This window comes from Stenella coeruleoalba (genome assembly GCF_951394435.1).
Source record: "Stenella coeruleoalba genome assembly, chromosome: 17".
NCBI lineage: Eukaryota > Metazoa > Chordata > Mammalia > Artiodactyla > Delphinidae > Stenella > Stenella coeruleoalba.
Window position 1 is genome coordinate 37,565,569 of NC_137163.1, and position 16,653 is coordinate 37,582,221.

General features: G+C 45.1%; 1 protein-coding gene across 3 annotated transcripts in view; it reads right to left on the reverse strand.

Moving 5' to 3' along the window:
- The window catches only part of MATN2 (matrilin 2), a 157,462-nt gene that overhangs the window by 63,915 nt on the left and 76,894 nt on the right, over positions 1-16,653 (reverse strand). For all 3 annotated transcript variants that reach the window (XM_079901746.1, XM_079901747.1, XM_079901745.1), the window contains one exon: positions 8,450-8,572. In XM_079901746.1, the coding sequence (XP_079757872.1) occupies positions 8,450-8,572 (123 nt within the window). The remainder of the gene's footprint in view (positions 1-8,449; positions 8,573-16,653) is intronic.

Below are 16,653 nucleotides of genomic sequence, written 5' to 3' on the forward strand. Positions count from 1 at the left end.
GTAGTTGTGGCACATGGGCTCAGTAGTTGTGGCTCGCGGGCTCTAGAGCGCAGGCTCAGTAGTTGTGGTGCACGGGCTTAGTTGCTCGCGGCATGTGGGATCTTCCCAGACCAGGGCTCGAACCCGTGCCCCCTGCACTGGCAGGCGGATTCTTAACCACTGTGCCACCAGGGAAGCCCAAAGTCTTCAAATTCTTGCTCCAATTTTTAAAAAATCAAAATTGAAAACCATAGACAACACATTATGGGTATGATTTATGCAAGAAAGATCTTTTTAAATCATATTTTAAAAATGAACTTAAAATTAGTAATTTTTGGAAGAGTAATCAAAAGCAATTTTTTGTTGTTGTTGTTGTTGCGGTACGTGGGCCCTTCACCGCTGCGGCCTCTCTCGCTGTGGAGCACAGGCTCCGGACGCGCAGGCCCAGCGGTCATGGCCCACGGGCCCAGCCGCTCTGCGGCACGTGGGATCCTCCCAGACCAGGGCACGAACTTGCGTCCCCTCCACCAGCAGGCGGACTGTCAACCACTGAGCCACCAGGGAAGCCCAAAAGCAATTTTTATTATAGGTACATTTATGTGTTTTAAAGAAAGTGTAAATGCTTAAGGTAGGTTTGGAGATGCATTTTCCATGATTCTGCTCTTTAAATGAAAATTTTCATCTATTAGCCAATCTCACAGGATAAGAAGTTTTCTCCTGGACTTTGATTCTCGTGTTGGTTTTGTTTCTAGTGTGCATGGCTCTCTGGGGAACTGAAGGGAAAAGGGGAGATTGGCAAGGCAGGATTCAAGCATTCCTGGGTCCCAAGACCCTGGCCTGTAAAACCTGAAGGTGTCAAACCCCACTTTGCTTTGAGGGCCACCCACTGGCTCACTGCCAGACCTCTGGGGACAGCAGAGACGGGCATCGTGAGACACGGAAGAACCCACTTCTGGGCACGTGAACCTAAAAGCTTTCTAAGGGTGAGAGAGCTCCAGTCCGTTCAACTCTGACATCCTTCGCTGCATGTTTTGGGTTCTTTGCATAACTTCCTTGGTTGCCAAATTGTACTTATAAAAAGAGAGGCCTAGCTAGCGGGAAGCAGCCGCATAGCACAGGGAGATCAGCTCGGTGCTTTGTGACCGCCTAGAGGGGTGGGATAGGGAGGGTGGGAGGGAGGGAGATGCAAGAGGGAAGAGATATGGGAACATATGTATATGTTTAACTGATTCACTTTGTTATAAAGCAGAAACTAACACACCATTGTAAAGCAATTATACCCCAATAAAAATGTTAAAAAAAAAATAAGGGAGGCCAAGTTTAGGGGGCGGATGTATGGCGGTGACTTACGTGTGTAACTCAGAGGACTGTTGTTCCAAGTCCTCTCCTACTTCAGCGAAATCCTTCCTTGGTCATTTTGCCTGAAAATTCTACTCTCTACAACCAGAAAGATGAATTCCTTGGTCGTAGTCCTTCGGCCCTCCAGATCACAAAGTGCTAAAATCTCAGGGTCGGAAGCCAGTCTCAGCCTAACATGTGAGAAATCGCTCATCTGTCTCCTATTTGGCACAAGGTCATAAAGCCTAAGATTGACAGTCTCTGATTTACAATCTGGTCAGATTCCAAGGTCTCCCAGCAGGGATCAGTCTGCAAAGAGGATGGCCTTAGAAGAAACAGGATATTTTACGGAGGAATGTTTGGGTTTTGAAGTGTGTTGATGACAGACTAAGAAAAACCAAATTTGTCATTTAGAGAAATGGTAGAACCAGTTTACTTGCTGAGTATATATAAGACACACTCACAGAGTCAGATTCACAAAACCTCTCTTACCCAGGGCATGACTGAATTCTTACATGTAGGAGTTCAAAACTCAGAGAAAGCTTCCTATTGATTTTGATAGCGATAAGGAAGTGTTCTGGGCTAAATTCTGTCTTCCCACCTTAAATTCATTTGTTGAAGTCCCAATCCCCAGTTGGTCAGATGGTGATTGCGTTCGGAGATAAGGACCTTTAAAGGGTGATTAGGTTAAAATGAGGCCATTAGGGTGCATCCTAATCCAATCTGACTGGTATCCTTATGAGAAGTGGAGATTTGGACACACACAGAGGCACCAGGCATGCATGGGCACAGAACAAAGACCACATGCAGAAGCAGCAAGCCAAGGAGAGAAACCTCAGAAGAAATCAACCCTGCCGACACCCTGACGTTGGACTTCTAGCCTCCAGAACTGGGAGGAACTAGATTTCTATTGACACTCGCTCTGCGGTATTTTGTTATGGCAGCCCTAGCAAACTAAGACAGGGAGAAATCCTTGTACTGGGGGGAGATCATGCTTCAAGCATGAGGAGTAAGCTGAAAATCTGACCTTTCAATACAAAGATTGATCCTCCCATCCCTTGTCGCCAACTTAAATATCAACCATTCCCTTCTCACTGAAGGTGACTGATATAGGAGAACATAGGAGGAAAGCTTTGAGGGCAGCAATAACAGCATGCTAAATCCCCATGTTATGTACCACCATCATTCTGGGTATGGACCTCAATATGATATTTCAAATGTACCGTATGTTTGATGCATTATTAAATGCAAGCATTCATAAGAAGACAAAGATCCATAAAGGATACAGAAATTCAGATTCAACTCTTTCTCAGTTGACCATGTATAGCACTGTTCCAAGTGCTTCCAATATATTTTTAAAAAATTTTTTATTGGACTGCAGTTGATTTGCAATGTTGTGTTAGTTTCAGGTTACGGCCAAGTGAATCAGTTATACGTAGACATATATCCACTCTTTTTCAGATTCTTTTCCCATATAGGTCATTACAGAGTATTGAGGCTTCCCGTACATTAACGCATTTCACCCTCACAACAACCCTTGGAGGTAGGTATTGTTTTCCTCAATTTACAGATGAAGCCACTGAAACAGAGAGGTCAAGAGACCTATAAAATGTGGATGACGATAGTACCTACCTCAAAGGATTGTTGCAATTATAAGTAAAAGGTTTCAAGCAGGTTCTAGGATTTAGTAACATTAAAGAACTGTAGATTATATTTTTATCACACTGCCTCCCTAATCAGATAAGGTTGAATTTGGGAGTAAAGAGATACCTTAATGCTACTCAGTTGTTCCACAACTGTTTACTGAGCAATTACTATGTGTCAGGCATTGCGCTAAATCCTGGATGGTAATGACAAGCAAAGAGCATCTTAAGATGGTAAGACATCTTTTTCTTTCTTGAATTTTATTTTATTTATATTTTTATACAGAAGGTTCTTATTAGTCATCCATTTTATACACATCAGTGTATACATGTCAATCCCAATCGCCCAATTCATCACACCACCACCACCACCACCACCCCGCGGCTTTCCCCTCTTGGTGTCCATACGTTTGTTCTCTACATCTGTGTCTCAATTTCTGTCCTGCAAACCGATTAAGACGGTAAGACATCTTTGAAGACAGGCAGGAAGGAGAAGCCAGGCTTTTAGCTGTGATTACCTCCAGGAAGTGAAATTGAGGAGTAATGTCTTTCAGGTTTTGATTTTATACACATCTCTACTCTGACTTTTTTTTTAATAAGCAAAAGTTGATTTTGTAATTTAAAAACCAATGAAGTGGAAAAGTTTTTTTAAAAAAAGAAACATGAATACTTGAGATTGTGATCACTCCGTCTCAGTCAATGATTCAAGAAAAACATTTTGCAAGTCTCCTCTGTGAAAGATGAAAAGTATAGGAATTGGTGTCTTCCCCCCATGGCTTTACAATCTGCTTGGGCAGATAAGATGCAAACAGGACCAAAGCTACCCCAAAAGGCAAGGCAGTCAGTAAACATCAGGAGAGCAAGTTCAGCAAAAAATTTACCCTCAAAGATAGAGCTAAATGGTCTTTGAAAAAATGTACAGTTTTGGATGGAAATTAACACAGCTTTAGTGGAAGCCGATGGATTACAAACACCATGACTCAACTAAAGCAAAACGAGGACTTCTGTTAGTCAGTAATGCACTCGATCACCTGAATGTTGAAACAAATCCAGTTCTAACCAGAGTTAAAAGAGCAGTTAGGGAAATGGGACTCTAGCACTTGAAGTTAAAGTTCCACTAACTCAAAAGTGTGGAAATGTTGGCTAAAAGGTCCTCAGTCTGGCTAAGAATTGAATTTTCATGTGGTCACAGTCATAATTCTGGGATGAGTCAAAGCACTCCCGTGGGGTCCATTCACCAGTAGCTGGTCATGGTGAATTTCTACCAAACTTCTTTTAAATGAAGAGGTTAGACTTGCTGTCCCTACTTTCTCACCCCCTCCCCCCTCCCCCTAGAAATCTGTCCTTTTACCCCACCCCTCTCGATCGTTATCAATGGCCTCCTGGTCATTTCTGTGTCCCTAAGGTCTAGCAGAGTGCCTGGTAGAGTCTGGAAATGTCTGCTGGGATGAATCAATGACTCAACTCAATGGCTTTTTCTCTAAGTTCTGTTCCATTTGGCCTCGCTGGGGCATGACACTAATATTGACCTGGCCTAGAAATTCTCTTTCCCATCATGTTCCATGACGTCTGGTTCTCTCGCCCACCTCTCCCCAGCTCCTCCATCCCCACCTTAGGCGGTTCCTTCATGGCTATTCTTCCTGCCCCACGTCTCCCTCCTGCTTCCCGCATGTGGCTGTAGCCCAAGGCTCAGGCTTCACTGTCTCCTAAGGCCACACTCCATGGCATCCAGGAGATGATGACGATAATAATATGTGTTATAATAATAACAACAGTAATAACAACAATCGTCTAATGTGTATTGGGAACTTTACTCGTTATCTTATTGAATCCCACAAACTCTACGATGTAGGTATTTTTACTCTATGTTATAGATGAGAAAACCAAGGCTCAGAAATAAAATGACACATGACTAGCAAGTAGCAGAACTGGGATTTGAGCCCAGGTCTCGCTGTATTGAAGGTCCAAAACAAACACATAAGTGAACACTGGAAATGGAAATTAAAATTCAGAAGGAAATGGACCGTGCCGCTTCCTGCCTGCACCACTGGTTCTACCCTCTCCTTGCAGTGTTAGCGCTGCCTCTGCTCCCTCTCGACGTGTCCTTGTAGGTGTCCCATCTCAGCTTCAAACCCACTGTGTCTAAAACTACTCATTATCTTTTCTAAAAATCCCATCACTTTTTCATCACTGTTGCCATCACTCTCAGAGTCATGGAAGCTCAAACCCAGGATTCAACTGTGACTTTTCCTCTCCCTCTTTATTCATCGCACCTTCTCTCATTCCTCACCCCTTCCTTCTCTCTTCATTTCTACGCTCTTCAAATCTGGCTCTTGTCACCCCTCACCAGAGGGCTACCATAGTCTCCTAACTGGTCTTTGCAGCCCTCCCTATCTTCCCCCTGGAATCCATCCTGCCCTCTACCACGAGATTAAGTTTCCTAAAATGAGGCTTTGCCTTTATCAGTCCCACTTAAAAACCCTTTAGTGTCTCTTTTTCAGAGATAAAGTCCAGACCCTTTAGCCTGGTTTTCAAAGCCCTGTATACTCCGGTTCCACCTGATGTCTTCAACTTCATCTCCTACTTCTCACCTGCAGGAATTCTCTGCTTCAACAGAGTTAGTCTCCTCTCCTGCTGAAGTCAGGTTGGCCTTAACTGGGGTGATCCTATACTTTCGCGTTCAGACTGGAGCCCCCTTGAAAGCAAAAGGGAGTGTTCTTGAGAAGTGAGCCAACAGCCGTAACCTGGTGTATCTGTGGGGAGGAAGGTGATCTCCGCGTCTTACTCTTCTGCCATCTTCCTCCCAATCTCCAACAGACATAAACTGGGACCCTCCTGGATTAACTGGGATTATGGTTCCCCACATTCATACCGTTCTCTGCCCATCTACATACAGGCCACTCAGACCAGGGGCTAATGGAATGCTTCCAGGGTCCCTAAGAGCCTCTGTTTCTCCTCTAAATTTCCTGCTCTAAGTCTGATACCTGGAGTCTCCATCTTGACAAGTCCCTTCAGATTGATGTCTTCAGGTTAGGCTGCCGGTTTAGCTTTCAATTTGGTGGCTTCTCACTGGGACCATCTCTCCTGATCTACCAGCTCTCTACCTGGCCCTCCCAGCCCCGTCTCAGTCCGCACCTCTACACCGTCACTGCCCTCATGTCTCCCCTTGCCTTAGACATCTGTCGCATTGCTACCCTTCCTTACATGATGAGTCTGTCCCTCTTCTCTGACCTCCTGTGGCCTCTATAACCTCTATCATTTGCTTTGCACTCAGCACAGCCCCATCGAGCAGCAGCTGACATTTTGGAAGTTTATTCAGTCTCCCTAACCGAAGCAACTGGCCACAAAGGTCCAGGGCCACTTAATCATCTGACTCCCAGCCTCTAACAGGTCAGGCATTTGGTGGAAGAGGATGAGAATAAGAACATGCATCAGGCCGGGGTCACACATAGTCTCTCCCAGTTTCCCATTCTTCAGCTTGAGCCCCTGCTCTAAGGAAGGCAGACATTCTTACACACTGACAGCGGCAGCAAGAGCAACACGCATCTCTAATAAACACAGCCCACGCCAGCTCCCCGGCAACCACAGCATTTCTTCTCATGCTTGTTGCTCTTCAGTAAATGTCAAACTCCAGAAGTTTCAGCAAAACCCTTAGAGACTCAAAGGCTGTCTACTACAGAGGACCGTTAGGCAATTATTTGGCAACACCCAGAGATCTGGGCTCCTCACTGCCTTCCAGTTTCCCGAGGGCCAAGGCTCGTCTCCTGCCCCAGCCATGGCCCCTAATGCCCCTGGCCCCGCCAACTCACCGTCACTCACACAAGCTCTGGGCCCTCCCTGTTCCTTCTCTCACCCTAATTAACCAGACATCCTCAACCTGTACCCTGTAGCTCAGCCACTGGCCTTACTTCCAACTGATTTCCTTCTGACACAACAGCACACAAAGTTTCTCCCCATTTAACAACTGGTAAGGGAAAAATATATTTGTAAAACAAAATAGAGAGTATGACCTCATTTTGGTAAACATTAACAAAATGTTTAGAAGTAGATACTTATGTGGGGAAAGGTCTGGCAGAAAATACAACAAGCTATTAATAGTGCTTTTCTCATCTGTTTTAAGTTCCTCAATGAAAATAGATTATTTGCATAATAAAAATTAATGAAGAAAAAAAAGTGGGTGTTTCCACATTGGCTTCTTTTTTGCCAGTGTTAATGGATGTGGTACCCTGCTACCTATCACGGTCACGACCCACAGAATAAGGGGGAAAAAACAACGCAGGCTTAGGAGACCAATTCCATTTGTGGACTTCTGATGAGGGCCGTTTGAATCTCCATCAGTGCGTAAAAACAAACAAACAAACCCATTTTATTCTCATCATCACCTGCAAAGAACAGGCCCCACCTGCACTTTTGTTTTGTTGCTTTTTCCTTTCCCGTCCTCAGCTAAGAGTCACAGTGTGCTGGAAAGCGTAAGTTCTATGTGCAAAAAAATCATCATTGACTGTTTGTGGGAAGCAAAACAGAACAAGTCCTTTGAAAACAACAGAATGTGGAACAGGACATGTAGGATCCAGAGTTAGAAAATGAAGGTTCCAGGTCTGATGTCAGTCAAGTCCTTTTCCTTCCTTTCCTTGTGGATTTTCTGCCTCATAAGTATCCAGCTCAGTTTACTGAACACCTACTATTTGCCGGGCACTGTTTGTTGGTGGAAAGATAAATGAGGCTGTGCAAGTTTAAAGGGCTTTGCAGACACACTGGGAGGTGCCACATGCATATTAGGGATTCAATGGTCTGCCCTGCAGGTGCCCATGAAAACCGTTATCCATCACCGAAGAAATTAGATGCCATCCCCCCACCTCTCACCGGCCCTCGCAATGTGGAGCTGCCGCTCAATGGGAAACCGCTCAGCTGATCGTGAGCCAGTGCCTGTAGTTCCGAGCACCGCCCTTGAGACTGCTTACCCAGGACCAGCGTTTGAGGCCGCTATTTGTTTTCTCTGACCGTGGTGTCTCACTGCACACAGCTGGCCTCTGACACCTGGCGGTCACTGGGGCTTGTCACTGAACTGCAGATCCGTACTTAGAAGGAAGGCTGCCTGCCTCTTCGAGGTGCCACTCAGCCACCTTACCCACCACCAACTGGACCTCGTGTATAACACGTGAGCTATACTGAAGTCAGGCCAGCCCAGACATACCTTCCAAACTGAATGAAAATCCGCCCAGTCCTTTCCGAGGAAATCAGTAACGGACAATTTTGTTTACATAGATTATCATAAATATGCCTGTTGCTGAGGACCCAGAGTGAGAAAATGCTAACCTCAGCCACAAACGAAGTCTTTAAAGTTCAAATTCTGACTAACAACTAGACCAGAGGACTTGGACCACTTTGTTGAAACTCACAGGAGAGCAACTGGATATGTGGCACCCCTCTCCCTTCTTACTAGCTTCTCTTGTGTTTCCCCATCAAGCAAGGCTGGGTGGGATACTCACCCACACACCGTTTCCCGTCCTCGGCCAGGGTGTAGCCACTGTAGCACTGGCAGACAAAGGAGCCCAGCAGGTTCACGCAGAGCTGCTCGCAGCCGTGGTCCTCCGCTGCACACAGGTCCTGGACTGGGGCAAAGCCATACCATTAGAACGTGGCTCTCAAGGAGGTGACCCTCGGTGACCCTCGGCCATCAAAAAGCAACTCTACAGCACTTGTCAAAATAACCTTTAGGGCTTCCCTGGTGGCGCAGTGGTTAAGAATCCACCTGCCAGTGCAGGGGACACGGGTTCGAGCCCTGCCCCGGGAAGATCCCACACGCCGCGGAGCAACTAAGCCTGTGCGCCACAACTACTGAGCCTGCTCTCTAGAGCCCGTGAGCCACAACTACTGAAGCCCGCGTGCCTAGAGCCCGTCCTCCGCAACAAGAGAAGCCACTGCCATGAGAAGCCTGCGCACGGCAATGAAGAGGAGGCCCCGCTCATCACAACTAGAGAAAGCCCGCACAGTAACGAAGACCCAACGCAGCCAAAAATCAATAAGTATTAATTTTTAAAAAATGACCTTTAAAAACATTGAAAATGTTATAAGATCATAGTGGAAAATTTGGGAAACAGAAAAAAATAGAAAAGAAAATTCACCTGTAATCCCCCACCTGCAGTCCTACCATCCAGAGGCCACCGCTGTTAACACTCGGGTGTGTTTCTATGTATATAGAAAAACTCATTTTTCAAAGTTGGAATTATTCATCTCTATTAAATGCATTAAATAATTTAAAATTAACATCTATTTGTGGGACTTCCCTGGTGGTCCAGTGGTTAAGACTCGGTGCTCCCAACGCAGGGGACATGGGTTCGATCCCTGTTCAGGGAACTAGATTCCACATGCTGGAACTAAGAGAGCCCCATGCCATAACTAAAGATCCTGCACGAGGCAACGAAGATCCTGCGTGCCGCACCCAAGGCCCAGTGCAGCCAAATAAATAATTAATTAAAAAACCCCACGAATTTGTATTTTTCCCATCTCAATGAAAGTGTTCTGAAAACATCTGGATGGTTCTTGAGGACTGAAGTTATCACAAGCAGGTATTTGCGCTTGTCTGCATCAAGTACCATTCCTATTCTTTGAGAACTAAAAGGCTTTGTCATCAGAGTCTCACCAAGGTACACACCAATATACACAGTCTCACCAAGGTACACACTGAAATACACAGTCTCACCAAGGTACACACCGATATACACAGTCTCACCAAGGTAACCTGGTGTTGTCTTTGACATTTTTTTTTTGTAAAATTTTATTTTTTTTTTCATTTTAACATCTTTATTGTAGTATAATTGCTTTACAATGGTATGTTAGTTTCAGCTTCACAACAAAATGAATCAGTTATATATATACATATGTTCCCATATCTCTTCCCGCTTGCGTCTCCCTCCCTCCCACCCTCCCTATCCCACCCCTCCAGGTGGTCACAAAGCACTGAGCTGATCTCCCCGTGCTATGCGGCTGCTTCCCACTAGCTATCTACCTTACGTTTGGTAGTGTATATATGTCCATGCCTCTCTCTCGCTTTGTCACCGTTTACCCTTCCCCCTCCCCATAGCCTCAAGTCCATTCTCTAGTAAGTCTGTGTCTTTATTCCTGTTTCACCCCTAGGTTTTTCATGAAAATTTTTTTCTTAAATTCCATATATATGTGTTAGCATACGGTATTTGTCTCTCTCTTTCTGACTTACTTCACTCTGTATGACAGACTCTAGGTCTATCCACCTCATTACAAATAGCTCAATTTTGTTTCTTTTTATGGCTGAGTAATATTCCACTGTATATATGTGCCACATCTTCTTTATCCATTCATCCGATGATGGACACTTAGGTTGTTTCCATCTCTGGGCTATTGTAAATAGAGCTGCAATGAACATTTTGCAGAAGCTGAGAGAGAGCACAGTGAAAAGACCTGCTACTCCACCAAAAGCATGGCAGGTCTAGAAGAGCCCCTTATTCCCAAGTCTGCCTTAGTCTCTTTGGACATAGTTTTCCTCACTCCATTTCTCTATCAGAAGGAGCTTTCAAAATCCTCTTTGTGCTCTACTTATTCATCCCATAAATGAGGAAAATGGGAAGCCAAAGGAGGTTAGGTAGATGTATCAAAGATTACTAGGGAGAAATGAATGTATGGCTATTAACAATTCTATTTTGATCAAATATTTATTAGTGCTGGGCCCTGGCTATTTACTCAAATGCAATGTAAGAACACATTCACAGCAGTGCATTTACTGCCGTGGAACTAAGAATCTATCAGAGGATGAAACGGTTAAAGGCATTTTCACTCCATCACCGACTCAGTCTCTCCTTTGAAGAAACAGGCTGACATGATGGCATTATTCCTCAGCAAGGAGAACGGCTTGGTTTCATAACTAGCTCTTTGAGTGACTTTACCATTAAAGTTGGAGAAAATCAAAGAGCATTAAAGGGATTGAATATATGAAAAATTGTTTTCCTCTGGTTAAAAGTTACCACTATGACAGCTATGGTAAAAACTTAATACATAGGGCTTCCCTGGTGGCGCAGTGGTTGAGAGTCTGCCTGCCGGTGTGGGGGACACGGGTTTGAGCCCTGGTCTGGGAAGATCCCACGTGCCACGGAGCAACTGGGCCCGTGAGCCACAAATACTGAGCTCTGTGCGTCTGGAGCCTGTGCTCCGCAGCAAGAGAGGCCGCAACAGTGAGAGGCCCGCGCACCGCGATGAAGAGTAGCCCCCGCTTGCCACAACTAGAGAAAGCCCTCGCACAGAAACGAAGACCCAACACAGCCAAAAATAAATAAATGAATAAATAAATTAAAAAAACAAACAAAAAAAACTTAATACATAGAAAGCTGGATTAATCCCTGAATCCAATGGCTACGCTTTAATGTAATCTCCTAGGTCTTTGAGTTTTATAGTTTATTATGCTTTTAGATAATTATAACATATCAAATTGATAAAAAAGATAAAAGCTGATATATTCATCACCTCTATCAAATGCATTAAATTTTTAAAAAAAAATAAAAGCTACATCATAAGATGAAAAAACATTTAGGTCTAAGATTCCACAAATAAGGATTCTGGTTTTAAAATACTAAAAGAATTATTTTCATTCCCAAATCAATAAAGTAGATGAAAAAATTATCGATGCAAATTCCTCCCTTCCCAGTCTAATTCTATCTTATATTTCCAATTGGGAACTCCAACTGAGATTTCCCCTGGATCCAGATATAAGGAAAAGAGCAAGAATCAGAAAAAACTTCAGCTCATGCAAAAATCGTGGTGAATAATTAAAGAGTGACAAAATTTACAGTTAGTTACAAGCTTAAGCCAGAGATCTAAGAAAAATCTGAATCATCAGATACTTTGCATTTATTCAGTCAATGAAGCACCTAGTTTATCCCAGGCACTGGGGATATAGTGGTGAACCAAACAGATAAAGGGGTTCCTGCCGACACACAGCTGGTACTCTAGGATTAGTCATGTGAAGTTCTAGGAAGAGCATTTCTGATAGAAACTCAGAAGTGGAATTTATCCAAAGAAAAACAAAAACACTAATTCAAGAAGATATATGCACCCCTATGTTCATTGAAGCATTACTTACAACAGCCAAGATACAGCAGCAACCTAAGTGTCCATCAACGGATGAATGGATAAAGAAGATGTGCTACATACAATCAATGAAATGTTACTCAGCCATAAAAAAAGAATGAAATGTTGCCATTTGTGACAACATGGATGAACCTTGAGGGTATTATGCTAAGTGAAATAAGTCAGGCAGAGAGAGACAGATACATACGATCTCACTTATACGTGGAATCTAAAACACAAAACAAGTGAACAAGCATAACAAGACAGAAACAGACTCATGGATACAGAGAACAAACTGGTGGTTGCCAGAGGGGACGGGTTAAGGATATGAATGAAATAGGTAAAGGGGATTAAGAGGTACAAACTTCCAGCTATAAAATAAATAAGTCACAGGGACGTAATGTACACATAGGGAATATAATCAATGATACTGTAACGACTTTGTACGGTGACAGATGGTAACTGGACTTATTGTGGTGATTATTTCAAAAAGTATATAATGAAAATGTAAAATACTGAATCACTACATTGTACACCTGAAACTAACACTGGATGTAAAGAGTGTTTCTGACTGAAAGAACAGTGAATGCAAAGATCCTTAGGTAGGGCTTCTCTGGTGGCACAGTGGTTGAGAGTCCACCTGCCGATGCAGGGGACACGGGTTCGTGCCCCGGTCCGGGAAGATCCCACATGCCGCGGAGCGGCTGGGCCCGTGAGCCATGGCCGCTGAGCCTGCGCGTCCGGAGCCTGTGCTCCACAACGGGAGAGACCACAAAGGTGAGAGGCCCGCGTACCGCAAAAAAAAAAAAAAAAAGTCCTTAGGTAGAACAAACTAGCCCCATTTGAGGACTGGGAAGGCCAGAGTAGCTATCAGATGCATCCTAATAACTAAAATACAAAATAGAACATGCTAGAAATCCAGAAGAGAGGTGCTGCCAATACAATGGGAGTTCAGAACAGGGATGGCTTACTGCCAGCCGAGGCTGGATCCCTCAGAAAAGTCTGGCAGGCAAGCGGCAGAGAAGGGAGAAAGGGAAATGGACCCAGGGCTGAGGGAACAGTACATGTGCGAAACCGAGGGAAGCAGGACAGGCATGGTAGCTGACTTCCACTCTGGGAATTCCAAGGGAAGTAGCAGGAGGGAGCACTGGAAGGACGATTGACACCAGATGGCAGAGGGCCTGGAATCAGGCTGCGTGGTCTGAACTGTGCCCAGCAGGCAGTGGGGACCACTCAAGGTAAAAGCCTTCCAAAGGGACACGGGCCATTTTACCTGAGCTGTGCTTCGGAAGGATAATTCTGGTTGCATCACAGTTTCTTTTAGCTCTGGGAAATATAAAGGACTTCTAGAACAGATAAATGAAAATCACTGCTTTGGGAACAGCAGTAGTTTTCTGAATTCCAAGCCAAAGTAGCTTGGGTTTGCTTGCACGTTGATGGGAAAATCAACCTCTTGACAGGAGGACCTTCAATTGTTCTTCAGAGCTCTCGGCCCCGCCCATCGGCTGTCTGTGCATGTCAGTGCACCCCTGCACTTCTCCCTCCTGGCATGTGTCACAATGTTAATCACATAGGCATTTATGTAGTGATGTATTTACTGTGTCTCCCTTGCTAGGCTCCCTAACTGGGAGGAGAGCGTCCCTGCACAAAGTCCTGATGGCTGGAAAATGACACCCCAGTACACTGGACCAACATACCCCCAAATCCCAAGCCCATCTCTGAAGGTGGGGGGGTAGGAGCTTCTCCACCTGGGTCCCCCTTCTCAGCTCCCACAGCTGCTACGCCTCCTCTCTGTGTCCAGCAGGAATCCTGCCTAGCAGTGGTTACGAAGAAGTGGTGGCAGTTTAAGTAATTTTTTTCTCTTATTTATAATGATCTGTTTTTGAATTTTCTAACAAGAGCTTATACAAAGAGCTTTTATAATAATGAAAAAAATCAACGTTACAAAAGAACCCCTTTGAAAGTAGCATCTTAAAAGCAGTGAGGACTTCCCTGATGGCGCAGTGGTTAAGAATCCGCCTGCCAGTGCCGGGGACACGGGTTCGATCCCTGGTCCGGGAAGATCCCACATGCCGCGGAGCAACTAAGCCCGTGCGCCACAACTACTGAGCCTGAGCTCTAGAGCCCGCGAACCACAGCTGAGCCCGCAAGCCACAACTACTGAAGCCTGCGTGCTACAACTACTGAAGCCCACGTGCCAAGAGAAGCCACCGCAGTGAGAAGCCCGTGCACTGCAACCAAGAGTAGCCCCTGCTCGCCGCAACTAGAGAAAGCCCGCGCGTAGCAAGGAAGACCCAACACAGCCAAAAATAAAAATTAAAAAGATAAAAAATAAAGTGTGTCTTTATAAAATAAAATAAAAGCAGTGAACCAGGATCTTGAAGCAATAAGCATTTTTCCCCCAAGACTTCCCCCCATAAGGTAGGTAGAGAGGCAATGAGATGCTTATGCCTTCCGGAACAGGACAGCCATGAATCACTAAAGGGTCTCATCTACCAGGGCATGACCTCGCTGCTCATTAGAACCATCTGGGGACCTTTGGAAAATCCTGATGCCCAGCCCAACCCCTTAAATCAGACAGCTGGGGCTGGGATGCAGGCAACACTGTTTGCTAAAGCTCCCAGATAACTCCAGTGTGCAGCCAGGTTGAGAGCCATTGAACCTACAGGATAAAAGTCTTCACAATCCTTCAAGGGGAAGGGGCCCAGATGCAAGAGTCAGCCTCCCCCTTCATCAACTGAGTCTGCAGGCTCAGATTCTTCTTTTAAGCAAATCTCAGATTTTTTTGCTGTCCTTGGACCCCTCTCCAAGTGGCTAAAAGACCCCGGACACTAAGTGAGGGTGCAAAGTGTGGTAGGAACAGGAGTTCCAGAAGAACGATCCCACAAACAGCAGGCCTGCCAGCTGGCCTCAGGCCTTTCATACTGTTTTTAGAACACTGGGGATTTATGGCCACTAGTGCTCTGTACTGTCTGTCCCAAAGGAAACCATGGAGGATTAATTTAATTAAACAAAGAGTAAGGAATAAATACAGGCTAGGTTCTCACAAAACAACTTTGTTGTTTTTCTGGCAGTGGTCGCTTCCATTTGAAACAAATACAGATGTTTTTGGATGATTCCTTATTCTTTAGGAAAACAAAATTTCTTTTTCTCACAGCCTGAGAGGATTTCACTGAAGGGTGATAAAACTGGGCGTCGGAGAAGCAGTGGATTCAGAGTTCCCATTACCCTTCCAAGCCTTCTCTACTCCGTTACCCCCACTCATGGCTACTGACTTCAGCCCGATGTCACCTCCTCCAGGAAGCCTTCTTCAGCTTGGCTGAGCTTAGAGTCTCCTTCCTCTAGGCTCCTCTAGCCCTATACACACCATTTAGCCCACAGTATTAGAAGGACCGGATCACAGGTCTGTCTGCCCCATGAGAATGATCTGGTCTGACTCAGTTTTGATTCCCCAGTGTTCTAGCGCATGTAGTTGGTGCCCCGTAAGCGTTCGTCTACTGAATGAACAGTGACAAAGTCCCATACCCCTTGCCTCCCAACAGGGATGTTCCTAGAGTCCTAAAACAACTGCTCCATCAGAAATGGGGTCCTGGGAAGATGAGTGAGATGGGAATAAAATGTTTCCCGAGTCTCTGTACCTCTCCTCGTCCCCAGCAAGAGATATTCCTCTCCCAGAAGAGTACAATGACATCGGGGAGCCAGCCCCCAGCTGCAGACACCAGAATTCTCATGACAGCTAAGGAACCAGCTGCCTTGCTGTCTGCTGCATCCCTGGTACCTAGCACAGTGCCTGGCACATTGTAGGTGCTCATTAAGTGCTTGTGATGAATGGATGAATGGACCCAACACCTGAAATACAGGGTTGTCAGTCATTCCTCACTCATCAGTCTTACCCAGGCTGTAAGCTCTGAAAGGCACAGGATAAGTCTTCTGTGGTCTTCAGGGTGCCTGTGACACCACACACTTCACATAGCACGTGCTTAGTGGACACGTGTTGATCTGACTTGACAGTCACCAGCCTGGAGTACTCAGGGATGGGGGGCTCTCATCTGACCACGCCCTTTTAGAGGTCAAGTTCCCCTTCAGGGGCTTCCCTTACCACAGTTATAACAACACTTAATTTGCAATTGTTAATTTCATGTCTACTTCCCCTGCCATCTGAAGGCAGTGATTGTTCTGTTCAGCCCTGCAGCTCAAATAACTAGCATGGTGTTTGGCATGTGGTCAATTTTTAAAAATATATTTGAATGACTGAATTCATTCATTCGTCAAATTGCTCAAACGGCTGAGAGAAAAACAGTGAATAAAACAGATTAAAAAAAATCAATCGATCTCTGTCCCTATGTAGCGGATATTCAAGTGGGAAGCCAGCTCCTACTGACTCACATTGGCAGACCGTGCCCACTTCTTCCCAATTCTGCGTTCAGCAAGGTCAAGTGGGTAGCTTGAAATCAGCCATGGTGGTAGTATTGACAATACAGGAATTGGTGAACATTGCAAATTGGAGCTTTTCCCCCTGGAGACCTGGTTGTTAAACATTTACTAGCATACCATGGACAGGGGCCAGACATAAACAACATAAACAGGTAAAAATATA